General features: G+C 37.0%; 2 protein-coding genes across 2 annotated transcripts in view; both read right to left on the reverse strand.

Annotated features, from left to right (window-relative positions):
- The window catches only part of LOC306882521 (rho-associated protein kinase 2-like), a 61754-nt gene extending 43630 nt beyond the window's left edge, over positions 1 to 18124 (reverse strand). Inside the window, exon 1 of the mRNA XM_079437201.1 lies at positions 17282 to 18124. Coding sequence (XP_079293327.1) covers positions 17282 to 17380 — 99 coding nt within the window. The 5' untranslated portion in view covers positions 17381 to 18124. The remainder of the gene's footprint in view (positions 1 to 17281) is intronic.
- A 1870-nt stretch (positions 18125 to 19994) lies between these two features.
- Positions 19995 to 21691, reverse strand: LOC306881997 (ciliary microtubule inner protein 5-like; the record flags this gene model as incomplete). Its single annotated transcript, XM_079436411.1, has 3 exons — positions 19995 to 20192; positions 21047 to 21086; positions 21459 to 21691. The coding sequence occupies 3 exons, from the start codon at positions 21689 to 21691 to the stop codon at positions 19995 to 19997; spliced, it is 471 nt and encodes a 156-aa protein (XP_079292537.1).
- Positions 21692 to 24273: the final 2582 nt, after the last annotated feature.

Raw genomic sequence — 24273 nt, forward strand, 5'->3', positions numbered from 1 at the left:
GACAGCTCTGTATCGAGGTACGTATCGAATCGTGACCTGTGTATCGAGGTATGTATCGTATCGCCAGGTTCTCCAAGGTATACAGCCCTACTGTCCACTGCAGTCAGATATCAGCACAATAACACATAATAGCAAAACATCATTATCGAAAAAAATCCCAAAAAAGAGATATAATTTTTTTTTCAATATCGCACACCCCTAATATGAAATGATAAAGGCTACAGCGCACACTGGCGACTTTGTGCGTGCAATTGAAGAGCGCGCGCTGAGCACACTACCGTTTCCGCGCTCGTTTGACCCGCATCTCCGGTTTGATGTGGTCGTAAAGACTTTCTGCGACTGAATAAATACACTTCTTGTCAAGAGAAAAAGTGACAGAAACAGCAGTTGTGAGTGGGGTGTCCAACATTAGCCCCGCCCCTGTGTTAACGGCGTTAAATATTTTTTACATGTTAAACTGAAAAAAATGAATCGCCTGCGTTAACGTGCTAATTCTGACAGCACTTTATTCTGTAAGCATTTCTCACCATCATGCAGCCTGATGTATTCAGTTAAGAGCTGTTTAGGAAGCCAAACACTTCAACTGAACTGATGCCAGTATCTTGAGAGAAGGGTGGCAGATGGCTGATATAACATCGATGTTTATATGTAATAAACTTATGATAGCAATGAGATATGCTAAAATTAAAATGTTGCACAATATTTACTCAACATTACCTAAAAACATTTGATCAGAAAATGTTTATTATCCATTGAAACAGACAAAAAGGGAACAACCACTTCTGTAAATCCACCAAGCAGTTTTCAATCAATGCAGATAGTCTCAAAATAAAACATTCTGCTGTTTAATTGATCTGGCAGATACATTGGTTTGTTGCTAGCATCAGAATTTTACAGTTGTTCACACTTGCTAAGAGTCATTTCCTGAAAGCTTTAACACATTTCTCAAACTATCAATGCAAAAATCAAAACCTCAAAGATTTAAAATCAAAATCAGTTTATTCTAGGGGATGGTAGGTGATCTTTTATCCTCACAGACCAGGCACGGATTAATTGCAAAATTTAACAATTATAGATGTATATCTGCAAACTCACAAGAGGTCACAAAAGTGACAGTTTGTAATATAAACCTTGTAGGGGGGTCTGGGGGCAAAATAAAGGGAAGAGAGAACATATGCTTCAAGTAAAAAACACATTTATACCACAAACTTTTCGGACAGTGCAACATTGTTGTCATCTGTGTTCATACTTCTCTTTGTGAACAGTAGAGTACTTTATTTTTGCAAATTTTTATGTTCACATAAGAGTGAGCATACTATCAACAAACTCTATCTTTTCACTGCAGAGGAAACAGAATCTGCATCTGAAGTGGCATTAGATGTATTTACTAGGGTTGGGCAATGTCTACGAAATTGGCATCGGGCGATATCTACAGTAAAACATCACGATGGACAATAACATGAGGGGGGGGGGGGGGCAGCGTGCTACAGAGATTTCACTATGAGAAGATTTCCTGGTCAACAATAGACAGGCAGAGAAAGTGTCACAGAGGGCAGGATTTCTGTATCTCTTAGAAAGTATTGGGAAAAGGTTTCCTGGTTGTTTTGACTAAGGGGGCGAGAGGAACAGCTGCTGTTCCCGAGTAAAAATGGACAAGGCCACTATCACACCACCTTATATGGCTGTGTTTCTCCTATCTGCCCACAGAAAAGAGAGAGAGAGAGAGAGAGAGAGAGAGAGAGAGAGGGAGAGACAGAGATAGGGCGAATGAAAGGAGGGAGGGACCTGATAAGTTCTGGAAAGAATTAAAAAGTCAAACTTTACAAGACACTTTTATATATCAATGTTTTCATTCAAGACACAAATATGGCATGCAACACAGTAAAGACGGTTTCCTTAGAAGGCGTACAGATATCAAAGCTTCCTCGTGAATAAAAAAAAACCTTCTGCATGTATGATTGCATTTGCATTCTTATAAACCATTATGAGCACATGTATTAGTTAACTAGTTAACTCTGAATTTCCTGTAACAACTGAGAATTTCATCAGCTGCATTCCCACTTGATTTCAAACTGACCTGTCAAAACAAACTGTACACATTCCTATCCGTCAAAGTCAGAGTCATTATCTGAGCACCTTTAGGACAAGAACAGCAAATGGTTCTTGTAACTCATGTGTTTGAAGTGTAATTTGATAATTGTCCAACAGACCACTTTTACTTGTGGTGGGGTCTCTCTTAAAGTGAAAGCACAATTGTGCTGAGTAACAGAAATAAAGTGTTCCACTCATCTATTAAAATGTACTGAAGAGGAATTGAATGCAGCGTTCCTGCTCCTCACTTTGGTTAATGAATGCACACAGACACAAACCAATGACGTGATGACCTAAGAAGTGCAGTATCCACCTGTGGAAAACAATGAATAATATTGGCTGCGTTCCAAAACATAATGAGCTGCCTATGTAGGCAGCATTTTAAAAACCCAAATATAATTTAAGCAAAATCAAAGAACAAACTGGTGTGATGTCATTTTAAAAGAAAATAAGGCCAAAACGAAGTTTAGATCATTTCAGGAGACCATCATCCTCCCAAATTTAAGAGCTTATAAACTGACTGCTCTTCAAGGGTTAGTTCACCCAAAAATGAAAATTCTGTCATTAATTACTCCCCCTCATGTTGTTTCAAACCCGTGAGACCGCCGTTCATCTTCGGAACTCAAATTAAGATATTTTTGATGGAATCTGACTGCTCTCAGAGCCTCCTATAGACAGCACGGGTCCTTACACGATCAAGGTCCAGAAACGTAGCAAGGAGATCGGTAAAATAATCCATGTGACATGAGGGGTTCAACTGTAATTATACAAAGCTACGAGAATACTTTTTGTATGCAAAGAAAACAAAATTAACGACTTTGAGGCTGGTTATTTGTCACCTATGGTATCGATACCAAGGTATTACATTCTGGTATTGTACCGAAGCCAAAATTATAGCAGGGCTCTAGACTCATTCTTCCCACTGGTCACACTTTTGCGACTAACTGTCTCAGTTGGTCACACGAGCACATAATTGTTGCATTTTTTTTTTTTTTGATACAACATTTCATTAATCAATGCATTAACAAAAACAAATAAGACGAGGCATGGCATAGGACACATCACATGCTGTATTATATACCGACTAATACATTACAGAATGTTTAGCAAACACTGAGGAATCAAATAAATAATAATATTTTTAAAAAATTAAGGAAAGCCTCCATACAGTAACGTGAGGTAAACAGCAAAGATAACAAACTCTTCAAAACGAAAACAAAAAGAAAAGTAAAACTAAACTGGCTGTCGCTGACAGGACTTGCGTGTTTTTTTTCTACAAGAATACCAACATGTTCACGTTCTCTGGTTTAAGAAGCGGTCTTTTACTTTAGTTTGAAAACCAAATCCTTCGTTGCGCTCCGTCCGCTGCGCACACCTTCGTGCTTGTGCTGACGCGGTGGGTAAACAAGGCTCAACCCACGAAGCACTCGCGCTGAAAGTGCCTCCCTTCACGTGATCAGTGATCCTGCTACAATGTGCTGCGGCTCTGCAGCGAGCGTTGTATGAAGCAGACACTTTGGAGCAGCGCAGACCATGCACTCGCACAAGTGCGACCATGTCAAATTTTTACTCGCACACTCTCAAAAAATGGTTGCAGTCTAGAGCCCTGTATAGTATCAAGCCATTCCTACTACAAATCACTATTTGTAGGTGTTTCTGCCTAATATAGGTACCAATTATGAGGTTTCATTTCAGTCACAATGCCACCTTAAGCTGGCCACACACATGATGATTTTCAAATCTTAACCGATTTTAAAACCATGGGTGACCACTAGGGATGGGTACCGAAACTCGGTATTAAATCGGTCTCGGGGCTAAATTATAAAAGACCGGAGTATCGATAAGCTCTGACGTTATCGGTACTTCTGTCGGTATTGGAGAAATTAAGAAAACACACATACATTTATTGTTTCTCTCTCTATATATATATATATATATATATATATATATATATATATATATATGTATATGTCGCCAGCTGTTTTTATGTGCAATAATATTCAAACATTTGTCTATGATGCATTTTTGCTATGCGCAATTCAGAAGCCAGATCGCGCTCACGCGGAGCTTCAGCACACGCAACATGAATGTCCTGTTTAATTATGATAGAGGAGAGAACCAACTATTCAAACATCTGCTCACACTTTAGGCCTGTGGCTGTTATATTAAGCTAAGTATTTTATTTTTTTTTTCGATTTTGGCTTCCAAGGATTATAGCCGCATTTCTTCTAGCACAACTCCCTTCCCTTCATAGCGGCGCGGATTCGTTCCTCCGAACCAAAACTTAACATCTGAATCAGCTCAATCAGTGATTGTTATAAAATGCCGTCTTTACTGTTGCTACATTGCAGGACATATTTGATAGTAAAACGTTGAAAGTACAATCTGCACAAGTGATGCTGTTCCCCAGGCTGAAATGTGTGTGCGCGCGTGTGCCTGCGCGGCGGCGTGCTCCAAAACGGACAAGCACACTTTGAGCTTCGGGCGCGTCGAAATAGCACACAAAAATATGCCAAAAAATACACACACAATGTGTCAAAATGGCCGGTTATGAGAGTCTTCACTTTTATGTTTTAAGTGGACGAGAACAGTTGGGAGAAAATCCGATGCGTGTCAGTATATTGTCTTAAAGTGTCAGACTGGAGCTTGAGCCATCAATGTTAATCAAAGAACAAAATGCAAAGAGAAAATCACCCACAGCTCTTAATCTGAACAACGTTATAGCTTTAATAAGCATAAATCTATCAGTACATACAGTGAAAACTATGCAGTGCTCATTTACATTTGATTACTTTTGTAAATATTACTTACCTGAACATTAATATTAGTAGAGACCTTCATGGAAAAATGAAAGCACTGTTTATTTCATTTCGTTTGTGTGTTTGTTTTATTGTATTTGTCAGTTTGTTTTACTTTGTTTCTTTGTTCATGTTGTTACTGTATCTTATCTTATGTATAAAACACTAAAAATACCTGCACACTGGTGCATTTACAAATTGATGAAGTACAGGCATTTTTAGTGTTTTATATACATAAGATAAGATACTGTAAGAATATGAACAAAGAAACAAAGTAAAACAAAAAGTACCGATAAGAATACCGTTAAAGTACCGGATCGATAAGCAGTATCGATAAGAGTAGTAATACCGTTAAAACCTTAACGATACCCATCCCTAGTGACCACAGACGTGAAAACAGTTTTTAGCACCAATTTTTAGCCTTATAATCCTCTGAATGCGCACACTAGATGATTCAACCAGACCATGAGACCACACACTTGATGATTACGATTTCACAATGACAAGATCTCACGGAGACTCGTGAGATCAAACGTCACTAGAGAAGGAAAACAAATGGAAGACAGTCGACGTTGTCAGCTGGCTCTCCCGGCGCGTTCTGTTTCACAGTGAAAAACAAAGTATAAGAAAGAATATGGGTAATGTATTCAGCTTTCATGACATGTTTGTGGCTGCCAAGTTTCAGCTGTAGAAGCATGCAACATCCGGTAGGTGATGCTTGCTCACTCTCATTTGCTATTGCGGGTATCACGTCAGAGGTAGCCAAATCAAGAGTCGTAAATATCATACATTTGATATATACGATTTGAGTTTGGGGACACTCCGTCTCAATCGGGAGCAGTTAAATAATCATAATGACTCCACACAATAAAGGATGTTTTGGACAAAACAAATAGCTTGCGTCAAGCCTCGAATCGAGCCCCACCCAGATCATTAGGAGTGCAAATTGGGCATAAAATCGTCCTTAAAATCCTCTAGTGTGTGGCCAGCATTAGAAGACAAATGCCTATGTATGCGGTAGACAACAAGGTGCCTCACTAGGTCTTGGAACAGACCCACTGTGCGAGGGGATTCCAAACTTCAGTTTCACTGGAGAGAGATCCTGTAACTCCTAAAAAAAAAACTCAAATTATTTATGAAAAGTGACTAGAGCTACATTAAAGCATTAAACAGCTGCTCATTAACAATATAATGCTGAATTACAGCAGTCAGCAGAACCTCCATCCCTCAGAATCAGAGATCAGAAAGCAGAAACATACACGTGCATGAATTGGGGCTTGATAGGAATGTGATGAGGTGCACCCCATCACTCCTTCTCTTGAAGACACCCATACACACCTAACAAATTCAGCAGGCTCCGTAACTCATGTGTTTATTAATATGTCAGCCAGACAGACCGCTGAAGAATGTAGATCAGTGGTTTTTCCAGTGCAATAAAGATCATGAATCATATCCGATTTGAATAAAACTCTAAACGCAACAGCATGAAGCTGGTCAGTGTCACATACCACCCTTGACGGGCTGCTAAAGAGTGTACAATGGCATTCTCTATCCTCCATTAGTTAGTCAGACGTTTTAATTAGCCTAATTTGCTAATGCCACTAGTCCAGTTAAAACGAGTCTCATCCTTCAATGAACACAGAGCCAGGATTACACGAACAGAGTTCACGACAAAAAAGGCACAATATTCCAGTGGAAATTGAGACACGGACAAGGAATATTCAAAACATCTGTTCATAAATTACACTGACAAAGATCAGTTTCAGTCATAATGGAAAAAAGCTTGTCAGAGTTAATAAATAATTTAATAACTGGTTCAGACAACAGCTACCTCAAATATCTACAAATAGCATATACATTAGTTTTTTTTTTTTTTTTTTTTTAAAGAAACTAATGCTTTTATTCAGAATTAAAACGATCAGTGAAAACATACAAGACATTATAATGTTACAAAAGATTTTTACAATTAACAACGCTAAATTATCTATTCAAAGAAATAAAAAATAAAATAAAATGTATCAGTTTCCACATAAATATTAAGCAGCACAACTGTTTTCAACACTGATAATAATAAATGTTTCTTGATATTTCACAATGTATTACTATTTTCACTGCATTTTTTTAATCAAATAAATGCAATATATAAGGAGGGTTTTCCTTCAACACTACTAGACAGTAGTCTTCAAAACACTAGGGATGTAACAATTACCGGTTTGATGATAAAATTCCCCACGGTTAGTATTACCGTTTCATATTTTAATTATCATTAAAACCGTATTCGATTACCACGATTTGAACGACTCACGATAAATAAATACAGTCCAGCATAAAGCACAGTTAAGTAACAGTCTCACGTGCGCACAGCAGCAGAGTAGTTTCGTTTTGAGCAAAAATAGTGCAGAAAACCTGGGAAGTTTTAAAAGACTGCTGAGGGAATTATGCAAATAATGAGGAGCTTCTTCCCCCAGGCCATCAGGCTCCTAAACTCTAACTCTGTGTCATAACATCACTTGACTCCATGTAAATATCACCATATCAATAAGCTATTCATAATTTTTCTCTACCTCATATTGCTGCTATTATATACCCTGTACAACTTTTTTGCACATTATTTTGCACATTCCTCTTAGTACTATTTAAGTCAACAACATACTGACCTGCACATTTATATTTATATTTTTGATCTATCTTTTTATTTTATTCTTTTATTTTATTTTTTTCTACTTTTCTTCTCTTAATATTTGTATACTTTATAATTGCATTGTCCTTGGAGCGGACCTGACCTACATTTCACTGCTGGTTATACTCTGTATAATTGTGTATGTGACAAATAAAACTCTTGAATCAAATGAATTTATGAATGAATTAATTATATGAATGTACCTCTGAAGGTTCTGACTGTCTTCAGAAACGATTCGATGGCATTTTGTTTTCATCTTCGCTCCATGTAATACCTAAAGAAGGTGTTCTTAAATCGCAATGCTGTTTGTTCACGGAGGTTACTGGAAACAGCTGTATTCAGCTTTTCCATAAGCGCCACTTGATGTCAGAGAGTGGATTTACAGAGACTTATATTTACATTCAGCCTGCGTGCAGTTTCTGTCTGGCCAAAAACAGACAGAATTTGCATGCCCTGCTGTAAATTTTGACCGATGAAAAACAAGCTTATGTGGATTCTACACATTTAAACAATTCAGATAATTTATCTAGAATTATTTTTTGGAGCAGATAAAATACATAATCATTTATTAATCAATTATCATTTTGACTTAATCCTTTTCTTTATTTAAAAGCTGAAATACGCGGTTTACATTTTTATGAAACTTTTCAAAGCTTTATTTGAACATTTACATTAGATATTTGAGCATGCTATTAAAATATTGTCAGTCAAGTTGTCATTTAAAATCCGAACATCATTGGTCATGTTATTGTTTTGGCGATTCTTCAAACAAAAAGTCATTTTATTTGTCGTTTGTTGATTTTTAAATATTAAACTTGGTGAAGTGATTTATGTGTCGGTACTTTTTGAATATCTCCAGCACATTTTAACAATACCGTGATAATACTGATAACTGTGATAATTTTGGCCACTATAATCGTGATAAGAATTTTTTTTACCGTTACATCCCTAAAACACACATCTCCCTGAGGATGACATCGCACGTCCACCATGATAATCAGATAAAACATAATGACAACGCACAACATGGGTGTGGAACTTCTCTGCAGCACAACACCATACCATAAAACAACAAAGGAATAGCGCTGCAGTCCTGATGAACATTAGACTGGACTACAGCGTACATCCTGCTGTCTGCTTATGAAGCTCTGCATTAAATACATCTTGCTGCGACGCTCCATTTGCCCTCAAATCACTTCTGAAACCGCTGTTGGTCAGTTTTCAATGTGGTTTATGCATTCTGGTATTTTATACGAGAGGTTTGGTATAAAGAAACCACACTGGCCAAACCTTTCATTTCAGTCACAATTTCTATTCTAGGAAGGAGGTGTTCAGGAAGAACCTCTTGACAACCCAACATTTTCTCAGAAACCATATTTCAGAAACATAGAACAAGTTATAATTCATTAAAAGATTAGTTCACCCAAAAATAAAAATTCTGTCGTCATTTACTCACCATCATGTTCCAAACCAATAAGACTTTTTTGGTAACACTTTACTTAAAGCCTTTATGTATAATGCATTATAAAAGTAGTTTTAATGCGTTATTTATGCCTTATAATGCATTGCACAATCTCATGAAAAGTTTTCACCACGGTAAACATAACGCTTATCAATTTATTGTTACATTATGCATTTTAATTATTTATGACAAGATATAATGTATTACAATGCACATTATGAATAATTATAATGCATTATACCCTTTAAAACTCTTTATAATGAATTATACATAAAAGCTTTTAGTATAGGTGAATTTCTCCAGACCAGTCGTAATAAAAGATATATATATAAAAAATATATAAATCAATCTATGACAAAAAAGAAAAAATACTACTATAAACTAGGTTAGTGGATAATTCAGCAGCAAAAGATACTCTAGAAAAATAATGATTTTATAAAACCAAGTGAAACATTTTTTATTTACAAAGTGTAGGACTAAATCTGGTAAAATGGTACACATTGTTCTTTGTATTGTTGTAAAATACATTCAGGAAAAAACAAGCAATAAAATAAGACCTTTATTTTAAATCTATAGCACAGTAATGAAGGCAGAAGCATCGCGTGCGCAGAATGATGCGCTTGAAGTGACACGGAGTCACAGTGCAGCCCTCCGAGTCCGCATAGAAAAGTTAAAAGTACAAAGGGAAGAGATATTGATGCGAAGAAAAACTCATTCAGGTTTAAAACAACTTTTGAGTGAGTAAATGGTATAAAAATAAAACGGTATGACAGAACTGACAGACAGATGACAATTTTTATTTTTGGGTAAACTATTCCTTTATTAATAAAACAACAAAACACAAAGAGAAAAATCACTCACTATTCTTGACTGAAGAACTTTAATACAGTTGCTTTGCTTTAATAATAATAATAAATCTATATATTATAAAAAAAAAAAAAATTGTTCATTCAATTTCTTGAATGTTCCTGCTGAATATTATACCCGAAAATAAAGCACTGTTTTATTTGTATATTATGTGTATTTGTAACATGTATCTTTGTTCTTATTTTTTAATAGCAAAGATAAAATAACGAAAGATTTTTATCTTCGCCCACCTTAGCCAAAAAATCCACCATTCTTTTTTATATTTTGTTACCTTGAAATGCTTTGTCTTTATAATAGGGAAAGTAGTTTGGCTGTAATGCTCAGACAACTTGCAAAATAATAAAACCAACATGACAAAGAACTGTGTTATTTAAAAAAAAGTTATATTTTTGCCATATCGCCCACCCCTAGAAGAATGTATGTTTGGAGCAACATGAGGCTGAGTAAATGGTGACCGATTTAAATGTAAAATTACACCAAAAGTTAATGTATGTAAATATCAGGTGTCCAGGAAACCTGATCATTCTTGAGAAAAGTTTCAGGTCTAAAAAGAGAAAGTTGTAATATGTCCTTCATCCGGAGACATTATAATCTGCCTCCAGCCACACACACACACACACACACACACACACACTACAGAAGCAAAACTTCTTGGATTCTCCAGCAAAACAGTAGCTTCTGCTAACGGTGTTGACATAAACAATACAATATCTAGCTCCACCAATACAAAACGCAGGAAGTTAACAAGTACATGGGGAGGCCTCATCAGCAGAATCTAATGAAATTCCATATCCAACATATAGTGAATGAATGTTAGCAGCATGAAATCACATCTCCTCTCCCGCTGCAGAACAGATCCTCTCCTGATGAGATTAAACCTGCTGCAGACTGATAAGATCCAACAATGACAACAAACAATAACAGTATCAGGATCCAGCTGGACTCCTGCTTATCCCAGATGTTCCTGGATAAACCTTACAGACACAACAGCTTTCACAGGAGTGTGTGTGTGCTCATGTTATTGCTTCGGTGTGGAAGACGTGCCAGTTGTAACGCTAGATACAGAAGCGGAGACACCAGCACATAGATACAGCTACAGTAACAGTGAGGATTCAGAGACTCCAATACGTCTTAATGTTTCAGATGCCTGGTCTTCAGTCAAATAATGTTCTCAACTGAATTTATTTGATCAATATAATACTGTAAAAACAATTTTAATATATTTTAAAATGTACCTATGATACAAAGTAGAATTTCAGAAGCCATTAGTCCTGCCCTTTCTATTTTTTAATGAATAGGGCCTAGAAAGTTCAGAAGAACAACAAATTCTTGAAATAGATTTTTTGAACAATGTAATCTTTACGGTCACAAATGTTTTCGGTTTTAATTTCTTTTTAAATGCGTTTTATTCCTGTGATAGCAGAATTATTTTAACATGCTGCTATATTGCTCCAGAAAAAAATTCTTACTATTACCAATGTGGAAAACTGCATAACATTTTTGTGGAAAACGTGATGCCTTTTTTTAGGAATATTTGATGAATAGAAAGTGCAAAAGAACAACTTATGCATCCTTGCTGAATAAAAGTATTAATGTTTCCAAAAAAAGCACTACTGACCTCCAAACCATTTTCTTTTCAAAATTCGACAAAATTAAAAAAAAACATTTTAACAGGAAGTCATGGGTGTTTCTTCAAATATGGCACTTTTGGTCCTGTGAACACATAAAAACTCTAAAAACGCACTCTTCACACTCTCTCTAGTTGAGTCATGAAAATTCAGAAAGCAATAGTTTTTCACCACAACTCTATGATGTATTGTGTTCAACAGCATTGTGGAAATGACAATGATAAAACTCACATTTTAACAATTTGGGAATAAAATGGTGGAATGACATTAGCACAGTCTTGCTAATGCTAATTTTATAGCTAGCATTTTGGCAATCATGTCAAAATTCACAAGTTTCACAAAATTGATTCAGAAGTTATATTCGCATTGAGTTTTCCTCTCACATATCACAGGGCTCATTTTTCATCCCAAGATCTTCACTGATGTCTCTTTTGAAAATAAGTACATTGCATTTTGATAAAACTTTTATTAGGGTTAGAGTTTGAAAGATTAAAAGTCTGAGATAAAAAGCTAAAAATTAAAGCTATAAATGGTTTAAATGAATTTCAAAAAGCTCAAAACAAACATCATGAAGGCAAAATAAAGAAAAGTTTTAATGAAAAAGTACAAAAGGGAAATTTCACCCTAAAAAGCAGCTTATTTGCAAGTTTTGCGTTACAAAACACAGGTCTAATGTGCATGTGCGGAACAAGGTTGGAATTTGAACACTGTGGTCAGCATCTCTAACCCACTGCAACAGCACAAACACACACAAACTATACAAGCAGACGCTATCCACACACCTCAAGGGAAGAAGGGAACAGAGATAAGGCCCATCAACATTCCAGGCTACAGCGTGACCGCCGGTTATCTTAGCCAGACCTATTCAGGGTTGCAAACCTAGTGTCTAAAAATCACCCCACAACTGAAACATTTCACTTTGACCCAATCCAGAGCAACACAAGACCTGATTTCTAGGAATAAAGAATAGCAGTCTGGTTTTACCGTTAGCCTGGGATTGTGCGCTCTACAATTATCCGTGTAAACGCTGCCTGACTGGTTATTCATTAACCTTCCCTCCTGAGCCTGACCTTTGCCCTTTCTCTCAGACCACACTGCCACCTGGAGCAACTTTAACTGTACAATGCAACCTGCTTAATGATCTTCCATCATGCTAATCATGAAAGATCATTTGTTAAAAGATTAAAGAGTTTTTGTAAAGTGAGTGTCAGTTTATCTTGGAAGTGTAAGTCCACTTCCAAGTGAAGTCCAATTGCTGCCCTCTAAATTTAGCAGGAACATTACATCATGGATATTACATCATCTTCAGGTGAAGTGGAGAAATTCACTCTCTGGAATGTTGGCGTGGTTGCCATTTCTGCATTTTCAGATCAACAGGTCACATCTGGATTAGAATACTGACACAGAATCCACAGTAAGTGCATTTACATGCATGTTACAAGTTTAATTTCTGTCAAACTAAAACAATTTTGCATGACATTTTCTAAATGCAGGTTATTTATATTGTGTGTGATTTTTTTCATGCATATGTTAATTTTTTCATCATAAAAATTACCCAATCTTCAAGTGCATGCAACAACAGACTTCTCCAATCATTTTGTCCTCATTAACCCAGCCCCTTTTGTACAATTGACTGCACGCTTGCATTCAGATCTTCCTCCATCCAATCAACACCAGACAGACTGAAAATGAACTACATTTTTTTTTCTTTTCAATAATCTGTTACATTTGGATGTATGTGACAATACAAAAAAAAGAAAATTATTTATCGCTATTTTCGTAACTTTAAATGTCATTTAAACACTTTAGTCTAAACTGAATTCATACCAGTCTGTTTTTTTTAAGTTGGACTAACAGACAACATGCACAACATGTATTTATTCTTTCAAATATTCCATTATGCACCGTGTTAAAAACACTTCAAATGTAGCTTGATTATAACTCGGCATGTAAATAGAGGACGAACGATATATAATCAAAGCCGATATTGGGCAATTTTTATTTATCAGCATTGGCCGATAAGTGTCACAACAGAAAGACTTTTATTTTGACAGCACTGAGAATCTAGCACCTAAATCCTCACACACAAGAGTGTCTTTATTAAAATATTATGATTTATTTGAATTTTGCTTACAATTGTTATGCATATGTTATTTACTACCTTTTAAATTAGGCTAAACCATGTGATTAATCGGCATCCACATCAGCCGTTTAATTTTTTTGATATAAAAAAATTATATCAGGTGACCATTACATGTAAAAATACATTTTCTGACATCAAGTTGTTTTAAGAACTTTTAGAACCTTTTTTTGTGCCTGTAGTGCAGGATTAAAAATGTTCACAATAAGACAATGTAGTAATCAGAGTAAAAAAGGAGGCTTACATTACACCGTAAATATGGAAAAGTGCTTTTGGAAACATACCTGGAAAATTCCAACAATTCCTGATGAATTGGCTTGGCATCATTCGTCAAAGCACACACAGACTGGCCAAAGCGGGTATAATCTCAGGCTCAAATACTTGATTTAAAGGCTTGAAATCAATCGCATTATGTTGGATAACTTGTCAGTAATCAGCTTGAGCTATAATTAATGACAAGTTAAAGAGTTCATGAGGGGGTGAAAGCAAAGAGAAAATATTTGTATTTTTGGGGATAAGAAGTGTTTGCATTCTCAACTTCTCATTGGAACAATATTGCATTAACGAAATGGAAAAATCTGTGATGTGTTTTCTAGAAGCATCTCGTTACAGCTAAACACTCTCACACAGATCTCCTGCCCTGAGCTAAACCAGAGAGGGACTTGAGCTAAAAATGGCAGAGAGAAAGAGAGTGAAGCCTGTTCACTCCCACTCACTGCTTCCCACTTCTCCTCTGCTCATCTCCTCCTCAGGAAACACACACATTCTTCAGCTGTGGAGAAACTCTGTCACCAGCACTCTCATAATGGACAACACACACACACACCTCTTTGATAAACATACACACCGATTCTTTCAGAAAGGATGACCCATATCTTTCTCTCAGACATCTGCTCAGATCTTAGACCAAACTCTGGCCCAGATACAGTGAGTCAAATCACGCTTCTTCAAGTGTCTGCGGAGTATTGTTTGGTTTTGGACCAGATTAACTTTAATCAGCCACACAGATCTGGCATTTTACATGCAGTTTATGCATGCAGGAACATTCAGTACCAAAAGAACTGCCTCAAATGAATCACTTCACTTACTATGAGCAGTAAGTTTCACAACTACTTCATGTATCTGTGATGAAGTCCAAACTAGAGGTCTTCACGGGTCCACTTGGATCCGAAAACCTGAGACCCGAGCGGGTTCACGTCCAAAACTTCTACGAGTGCCTCGGACACGGGTCGGGTTCGGTATTAGCAGCCTCGGGTCTCGGGTAATTAAAATAAATGTGCTTTTCCCAAATGGACCCGATTGGACCCAACTTCTTTTCAACTTTCCCGGATGCGTAGCCTACTTGTGCGTTCAAGTTAATTTAATTTTTGAGAAACGCACGTAAAAAAGGAACACATTTGTAACCTCAGAAACCCATATAGATATGAGATCCATCAGGAAATCCACTCACTTCATTACGCTCCGTGTGAATGCAAGCTTTTCTTTTTTGTGTGTGCAGAAGCCCTTCACTGGAGATTAGGTCGCTAACGTTGCAGACAAAACTAGCAAATCCATGAATTATGAACCTATCGATTTAATTTTTTTTAATAAAACTATCACGTTTATATTTCAAATTCACTGGTTACAATTAAAAGCCAACCTCAGAAATAACATGTATCCATCAGGCAGGCAAAAATATAAAGTAATAGGTTGTTAAGTAAATAAACTGAATGAAAGTAATGGAGCAGCGGCCAAATCAGTCAGCAGGACCCCGGGATTTTTCCGGACCGATGCGGGGCTGCAGGCTGTGCACACGTCAATGCCGTTTACGTTCGGGTCCAGTCGGGTTCGAAAATAAATGCGGTCGGGTCGGACTCGGGTCTAATTTCATCGGGTCTGTCTCGGGTCGGGTTTATCTTTTTAAAAAAAATATTTATGCACGTCAGGTTCGGACAAGAAGTGATTCGGGTCGGGCACAGACTTTAGGACCCAAGAAGACCTCTAGTCCAAACACACATACGTAAAGCAAACATAATTATTCCAATATAAAATACTTTATTTTAGGCATGCAAATAGTTTATCTTATCAAAATCATGAGCAATACATTAATCAGCTGGTTTCCCTGAACATTGAACGCCGTTGTTCTGTCAAATTATGACTGTTAGTTTATGCATCACAACCAGCCCAACACAACAACACTGATTTAACCAATAGCAAGAGTTTGGGGTGGGACTATGTCATACTAACCAAACGGTTGATAGGGGAGAGTTTGTCATATTTTTTATTTAATTTTTCACTGTTTAATATCATTAGTGTTGCAGAAACTAGACAATTAAGCATTAACTATCAAATGTAGGACTTAAATGTGATAAAACTATTCGCATCTGCCAATAATCAGTATTGGTTTTGTCAATAACACACAGTTGCTTTAAAATTGACATTTTTTGCTGCATTTATCTTATCAAAAATATGGTAAAACATGGAGACATATATTAGAACTTTAATAAATGTTTTCTATTTTAACACATTTTAAATGTAATTTATTCCTGTGATGGCAAATCTGAATTTTCAGCAGCCATAACTCCAGCCTTCAGTGTCACGTGATCCTTTAGAATTCATTCTAATATGCTGATTTGGTCCATAAAAACACTTTTTATTATTACCAATGATGAAAACGGTTGTGATGCTTAATATTTAATAGACCAGCATTTATTTGAAACAAATATTATGCAACATTATACACATCTTTACTGTCACTTTTGATCAATTTATGCATCCTCTCATTCATTGAAAAAAAAAAAACATCTGATGAGCATTACAATTAATTCTTATTGCTCTCAAGTAAAGTTATTTATGATCACAAACTTCTTAGACTTTATAAATAATTTTCATATACACATAGTTTACTACAATTTTCTGTTTGATGGTGTCCCCAAATTAGGTTTTGACAGATTTATCTAACTTCTGGCATTATGCCTATCTTCTGTATTTTCAAGAGCTAGGTCAGACATAAACCGATTGACAAGCTCTTGAGATATTATCGCTTGGCACCAACTGAGCCGCACATGTTCCCACAAACACATAAGGGCACTGAACGTTCATCTATCAGTTCACAAAACAATATGAAGTGCACTTCGAAAAGATTAGATCAATATGTTATTATTCCTCCTCTCAGAAATATGTGTTCAATACCTTCACCTGCAGGCCAGTTAATAGCACAGTCTACTTCCAGAACCAAACGAGCCATCAACAGCAGGAAGGGGGAATTACGAAATTGTCATGTTGCAGGCCAACAATATTACTATATTTGGAGCGAGGCGACAGATGAACTCAGAAGTTGACGCAGCAGAGTTATTCAAACATGGCAAGTGTGTGAGATAATACTTTTATACGCGAGGATTGGGACTTGAGGTTAGCCACAAGTTATTGACAAGGAAAGTAGGAAGTGAGGCGACGTTTATGTACAAATACCGAGGATATTAAAAGATACATCAACGTGCACACTGAGCTTCCTCACAGTAGACGTTTCTGCAAAGCAACATCGCGGTTAGGTTGTTGCCATTTCTTTCTCAGTGTCTCTATGCAACGGATCTTCGAGGCGCATTAAACATTCATGAAAAAGGACGGCGAACTCACCAGCAAACTTTCCAAGTTGATCGCAGACCGCGGCTCTTTGAGCATGGCTTCCAGTTGTCTCAGCCGCTTTTCCATCCTTCTCTCCGCTCCTAGCGACATTTTTGCCTTGTCCTGGCGCCAGTCTGAGCAACGAAGAGCGATCTGCCCAACTTTTCTGGTTCACATTAAAGATACAAGATCTTCTTTCAAATTCAGTTGTCGAGCAGCGGGCCTAGACAGCCTCCGACTCGCCGCCCTCCAAAAAGTACCCCGGGGTTGTCCAGAATAAAGCGAAAAAAATAATCCAATGGGAACAATTGAGGTTTCCCAAACTTCCCCCCTCAGAATAATCTATGAAGTGGTTACTTTAAACAACTGAGCGGAATCAAACTTCCCATCCTTTAATGCGAGCGTACCGTCAATGGCGCGATAAACTTTTAATTTTGAGAGGATTGAGCAGCAGGGCGTTTTCTGGGCGCCCCTCTCCTCTCCTCTCCTCTCCAACTCTCTCCTCCCTCCCCCTCGTCTCCTCTCCCCCTCTGACTTCAAATCTTCCCCAGTTCATAAACAACGCTGCTGTTGTTCAATGGCGAGCATCTGTTGGAGTCGACCAGACCATAAACTCCAACGCATTCCTGCAACATACAACGTGAAACGGAACCGGTGCGTTTTATGTGTATTATTAATAATTCCTGATAAAGTTCATTATTTTAAGTTACTCGCAAGCGCTTTCCTGAAGTGTCTCCGCACGTGGTTAGTGGATTCGGTCGCTCGCGCCAGTTCCGCGGATCGGTTCTTCGGTATTCCAGCAGGTAGCTCGAGCCTTCTGACATCAACTAGCGATGTCCGATCCGTGAGCGAATCGTTCTTTTGACTCGGACCTTTTAAAATGAATCAGTTGATCCGACTCACAAAATGGTCCAAACGATTCGCCTGAGCGGTTCTCGAGTTAGCAAATTATACATTGATTTAAGTTCTAATTACTACTTTTTAATAGAATGAAAACACATGAAATTGCAACAAACGTGACTAAATATGGCTTATATGAAGGTTTTACAGTAGGCAATATGATATGCTAGGATAAAGAACCACGTGATGACTCGAGTGCGTCAGAACGCAAAAGAATTGTTGAATCGTTTATGTAAACGATTCTTTGAAATGAGTTGGTCAAAAGAACCGATTCTCTCAAATGAATCCATCACTAACGTCGACGACAACAGCAGTCTTTACCCATAAGCCTCTCTTCTCTCTGTCTCGCCCACGAACGGCGGCACACTGGATAATGCAAATATCCACCAGTGGATAGCATTCTCACACCCACCACATATCACAGAAGAATCACAGAACATCACTCGGCTTTTAGTTTCATTACTTCCCATAATTTCTAAACACAATGTTCAGGAGTAAATGTTGGTGTACATTGTAAATTGCCTTTTTATTTGTTTATTTATGAGGTGAATCGAAAAAAAAAAAAAAGAACTGCATATGAAATTTTCAAATTAAATGAAAATGCAATTGGTCCTCATAAATGGAAAATTGGTTTATTCATAAAATTCAGAGTCCTTTATGAATTTATTCTCAAACCAATTTTGAAGCAACAGAAGCTCCTAATGAATGTGTAACAGCGACCTCTTGTCGGTGCAACTCCATTATGAAGTAAGTTTTCACTTGTTGATATTGTTAAGAAGGCAAATTCTTCCACCAGAGGGCGCGTTTTATCTCTAATGGGATACACATGAGAAACAACCTGGCTGTAGTAATATTCCCTGAAATATATTTGGTATCACAAGATTGAACCGACTCCCCGTTTTATGCATTCTTAAGTTTCAAATCAATCATAATTATTACACATCAAATTACTAGGAAAATAAAAAATGTAAGCCATTTGGAGCCATCTGGCTTGTCAAAAACATTTAATCTCTCTTTCTCTCAAAGAGTACAAATAAGAAAAAAAAATAAGTGCATGTATTTTGAAATCTCTTTTGACTGTCATCACATTTGTGGCCAAAAAGAAGGCACATAATGTAGCCGTTTAAAAGGAGAAAAACTTTATTGGAATATAATTTGGCAAGATGTATATTTTTAAACATTACAAATGCAGAAGGTCTTGGCAAAATATTCCAGTTCTAATCTTCATAATGTTCCATGGATAAAATGTCTAAATTGGCTAGGACTATTTGTAAACTGAACTGTGAAGAAATACCAGACACATCGAATTCCTCTTTTCTCTTGACATGCAAACAAATCTAACCCTTTCAAGTACAGAAAAATAAATCTCTCTGATCTAGGAGTTTGAATCCAGTTCTGTAAATAATTAGCATTTATACACTGAGGAGTAACAGCGTTCATCTAAAAAAATGAAAATGCAAATAGTATGTTCTAAAATCAGGGTCATATTTACTGCCTTTATCAACATATTACAGTACGCTGAGATGCATATTAATGTCAACACAAAATCTAATATAAAAACAGAAGCTTTCAACACATTGTCAGAACAAACAACAAACACACACACACATATATACACAGGTTGGCAGCTGGTATTTGGGCTGTCCAGAGAAAAAAAATACATCTATAAAACAAACGGTCACCCACTAAAAACCCATGAGTTTGTCTAGTTATACAGGTAAAGGCAAGACAAACAAAACGACCCAAGGGAAAGTCTCTAGAGAAGGCCACAAATCCCTGCTAAAACACTACAGTGTGTTTTGAACAGAGCCTTTGCCTGCATACCTCAGCAGGGTTGCATCTCTGGATTTCTTTTGGTCTTGCGGTGGTTTGCTGTCAGCGTTAGGAGATTGTCCAGGCGAATCAGCTCTTTGCCCAGCTCAGTGTACAGGCCGCTGCCGAACATTTGGTTACTGGTGTTTGGGACTCTGTCTGAGTATAAAGACACAGAGCTGGGGAGAGGAGTTTCTGTATGCGGATGACCCTGTGGGAGTGACAAGGGAAATACAACTCAATTAACATACAGGCTTAATAATGCAGCTTGAGGAACTCCATTGTGAAAACTGACCATGAAAATATTCACCTAAAAATAAAGATGAATGAAAGCTTCAATAAAATAATATTAATAATAATAAACGCTTTGTAAAGCACCTTGCGCATGGATTGAGAGCACTGTAAATTGTGACCCTGGACCACAAAACCAGTCATAAGTAGCACGGGTGTATTTGTAGCAATAGCAAACAATACATTGTATGACATTTCATATGATCAAACATACACTACCCTTCAAAAGTTTGGGGTCGGCAAGTTTTTTTTTAAAGAAGTCTTTAAAGAATTTCATTAAGAACACAGTATAAACTGTAATATTCTGAAATATTACAATTTGTTTTTAATTTGATTATTACAACTGTTTAAATATAATTTAAAATGTAATGTATTCCTGTGATGGCAAAGCTGAATTTTCAGCAGTCATTATTGTCTTCAGTGTCACATGATCCTTCAAAATCATTCTAGAAACTGAGATACAATTTTTCAGGATTATTTGATGAATAAACAGTTCAAAAGAACAGAATTTATATGAATTGTAAATATTTTGTCACCATAAATGTCTTTACTGTTACTTTTGGTCAATTTAATGCATCCTTGCTCAAAATATAAATAAATAAACATATATATAATGTATATATTAAATTACTTGAGTAAAATCTTACTGATCCCAAACTTTTAAACATAGTAATTTATATTTGCAATATATGTTAATTACATTTACATGTTAAAAATATTGCAATAAAACTCATGCGTGACAGTTGGGTCATCACTGATAAGAGGGTTTCTTACCAGCTGGTCAAAGTTCATCAGGAAACTCCAGTTCTTCTCCCTGTGATAAAACAATAATGAAGCATTTTACAGCATGATGTTCTCTTATCTCTAGACGATACGATACAATGAATTATTTAGAAGCGAATTTGTGATCGTTTTATAACATGATGGTGGTTTTGTGTGGCCTACTGTAACCACGGCTGTATATATACAGTAGTTGGTAAAGAACAAGAGATGAGTAACCGTAACGCACACCTTCCTGGGGGCGCCTGGTCAACCACAGTCCTTCCAGTATCAAATAACGGGTCAAAACAATGCCACATTTAAGATGTGAAAGAACAGATTAGTAACGTAACTCCCGAGAAAGTGAGAAAACAAACCGGCAACTCCATGGCATTTCTAAGAAAGTGAATGCAATTCTCTTTCTTACCACTCTTTCACACCGGTTCGCTCCGCGCGCACAAACTCTCTCCAAACCTGGTCCTGCTTTACCGGATCTCGGGTATCATCGTCTTGCGCCGGTGTCTCACCGGTGTTTCGTGCCCTGCTCTCTGAATGCCTGAACACTGAGACTGAGGACTGAGAGGCGAGAGGACCATTGGGTCGGTCCGGTAAACGGTACCCAGCCGAAGTGGCGCGCCGCATGTTTCCTTTCCTATCCATCACTCAGTCCTTCAGCTCGTCAGACAAACATAAATATATAGGCTATTTAAGCCACTGTAAAGTCAATTTTTACCTATTTAGCCACTTGACTTAAACTGTTATCTTAATGTAAGAGATTTCTTTTTAGCAGACCTCCCTGTCTTGCTCTGAGGTGGAGGGACGTGTGGCGCGCCAGTTCCAGCAATCACAACAAGAGAGCTGCTGCCGCTGCCGCCCGGTTGCGCGGAGATTGGCTCTTGTTTACCCGGGACGTTTCCCCGGGAGACAGCCGGGCGATGCTGGGATACCCTCTCAAAGCTTTTGTTAATTCACGAGGAGGCGAGACATCCGCTGCAACTATGCAGCAAATTAGTATTACAAAAGCCAAAGACTGACAGACTGGTGACATAACAGTGCACGTGGGCCTACATAAAAGAGCAACTATTCAACCAAAATGATCAAATATGAGAGAAAAGAAAAGAAAAGACACACTGACATTATTTTTTCCTTATGTCCTCAACAGACAAACAGTAATCTGCTGAAGTTTGTGGCAGTAGTTAATTCATTCAAAGTTGCAGTTTTGTGCAGGTAATGACTGTGCAATGATGAGAACAAACATGTAGGCCTACTCAGTTGAAAAAATCATGTCTTTGGAGAAGATTTCTCTGCACAGAAGATGCTATTTTTTTCCTAAACAAAAATTTATTGTTACATGGTGACATTTGACCTCAAAACAAGAGGTTACTGTGATCTGCTCTGTTAACATAACAGGTTAAAAGAAACATTAGTTGAAATTAGTTTAAATAAAATAAACATAAAATAAAATAAAAGTTTAAAAAGTTTACCAATACTTATGTATTTTTTTTATTCTATATTTTACCAGGATAGTCCCATTGAGATGAAAAATATCTTCTTCCAGGGAGTCCTGGCTAAAATGGCAGCACAAAAAGTTTCACAATAAAACAATTACAAACACATAAAACAAACAAATATTTTGCCCTATATTCAGGTGATTACAAATACATAACACAAAAAGAAAAAGAAGAAGAAAAAAAAGAATTTACTCATAACAAATACATGTTTCCTTTAGAGTAGACCATAAAAAAATATATATTTTTATTTTTTTTAAAGAGGGGAGTGTTTACAGCATAATAACCCTCTGCAACTCATTCCATAACGAGGTGGCAAAAACAGAGAAGGCAGTTTTGCCAAGCTCTGAATACTCTTGGAACATTTAAAAGAAGTTTAGCAGAAGATCTAGTGCTGTAATTACAAGTGTAAAAGGATAAAAGACCAGATATACATTGGTAATTTACCTAACAATGCCTTAGCGATAAACAACAGCATATGCACTTTCCTTCTTTGAAACAAAGAGGACCATCCCACCAATTCATACAATATACAACGATGAGTGCGTGAAGAAGCATTCGTCACAAAACGTAAAGCAGCATAGTCCAACTTTTTAAGTGAAGATAAACCTGCATGCATATAGATCACATCACCATAATCTAACACTGAGAGGAAACAACTTTGTATAATTCTCTTTCTTGCTTCAAAAGGCAAACATTTCTAAATAACTAAATAACATTTCTAATAACTAAAATCAAATAAATTAAAACTAAAAAACAAATGAAAAATATCTAATTCAAAATTTTAACAAAAATATAGGCTAATAGTATACCAATGCTACTAATATAATGCTGCTTTACATAGCTTTTCTCTTAAATTTAACTTTTGTAAAACATTTTGAACTATGTGACCCTGGACCACAAAACCAGTCATAAGGGTAAATTTTGTGAAATTGAGATTTATACATCATCTGATATAGCTCAATAAATAAGCTTTCCATTGATGTATGTTTGTTAGTATAGGTGTTACAGGGCTGACGAGACGTACGGATCCATTTGCAAAGCTTTATTGTAAAACGTGGTCATACAGGCAGGGTCGGGAGACAGCAAACAGGTATGGCAGAGGCAAGACAGAGCAATCCGTGGAACAAGCGAGGGTCGACGATCGGCGTACAATATCCAGACAGGGCAAGGCAGAGAGATAATCCAATAAACACGGGCAGGGTCAGACACGACAAGATAAACAAGGCACGACTCGGAAAACTAAGACTAGAAAACGCTTCGTAGTGTAGCTAGGCTAGACAATACTCGGCAGTGAGCAATAGCAAGTCCCAGACTTAAATAGTGCATGAGTGATTGTGAAATGATAATCAGGTGTGGGCGAGATAATGGTGAACAGCTGTGCGTGTCGTCAGTGCAATGGATTGTGGGAAATGGAGTCCAGTGTGTTGTGAGTGAAAAAGTCAATGTGGTGAACGGGTGACCTCTAGTGGTGGTTGACCGGGAGAGCATGGACCAGATTCGTGACATTAGGACAATATTTGGCCGAAATACAACTATTTGAAAATCTGGAATCTGAGGGTGCAAAAAACCTAAATATTGAGAAAATGGCCTTTAAAGTTGTCCAAACTAAGTTCTTAGCAATGCATATTACTAATCAAAGTTTTGATATATTTACGGTGGGATTTTTACAAAATATCTTCACGGAACATGATCTTTACTTAATATGCTAATAATTTTTGACATAAAAGAAAA

This window comes from Barbus barbus (assembly GCF_936440315.1).
Source record: "Barbus barbus genome assembly, chromosome: 16".
Taxonomy (NCBI): Eukaryota; Metazoa; Chordata; class Actinopteri; order Cypriniformes; family Cyprinidae; genus Barbus; species Barbus barbus.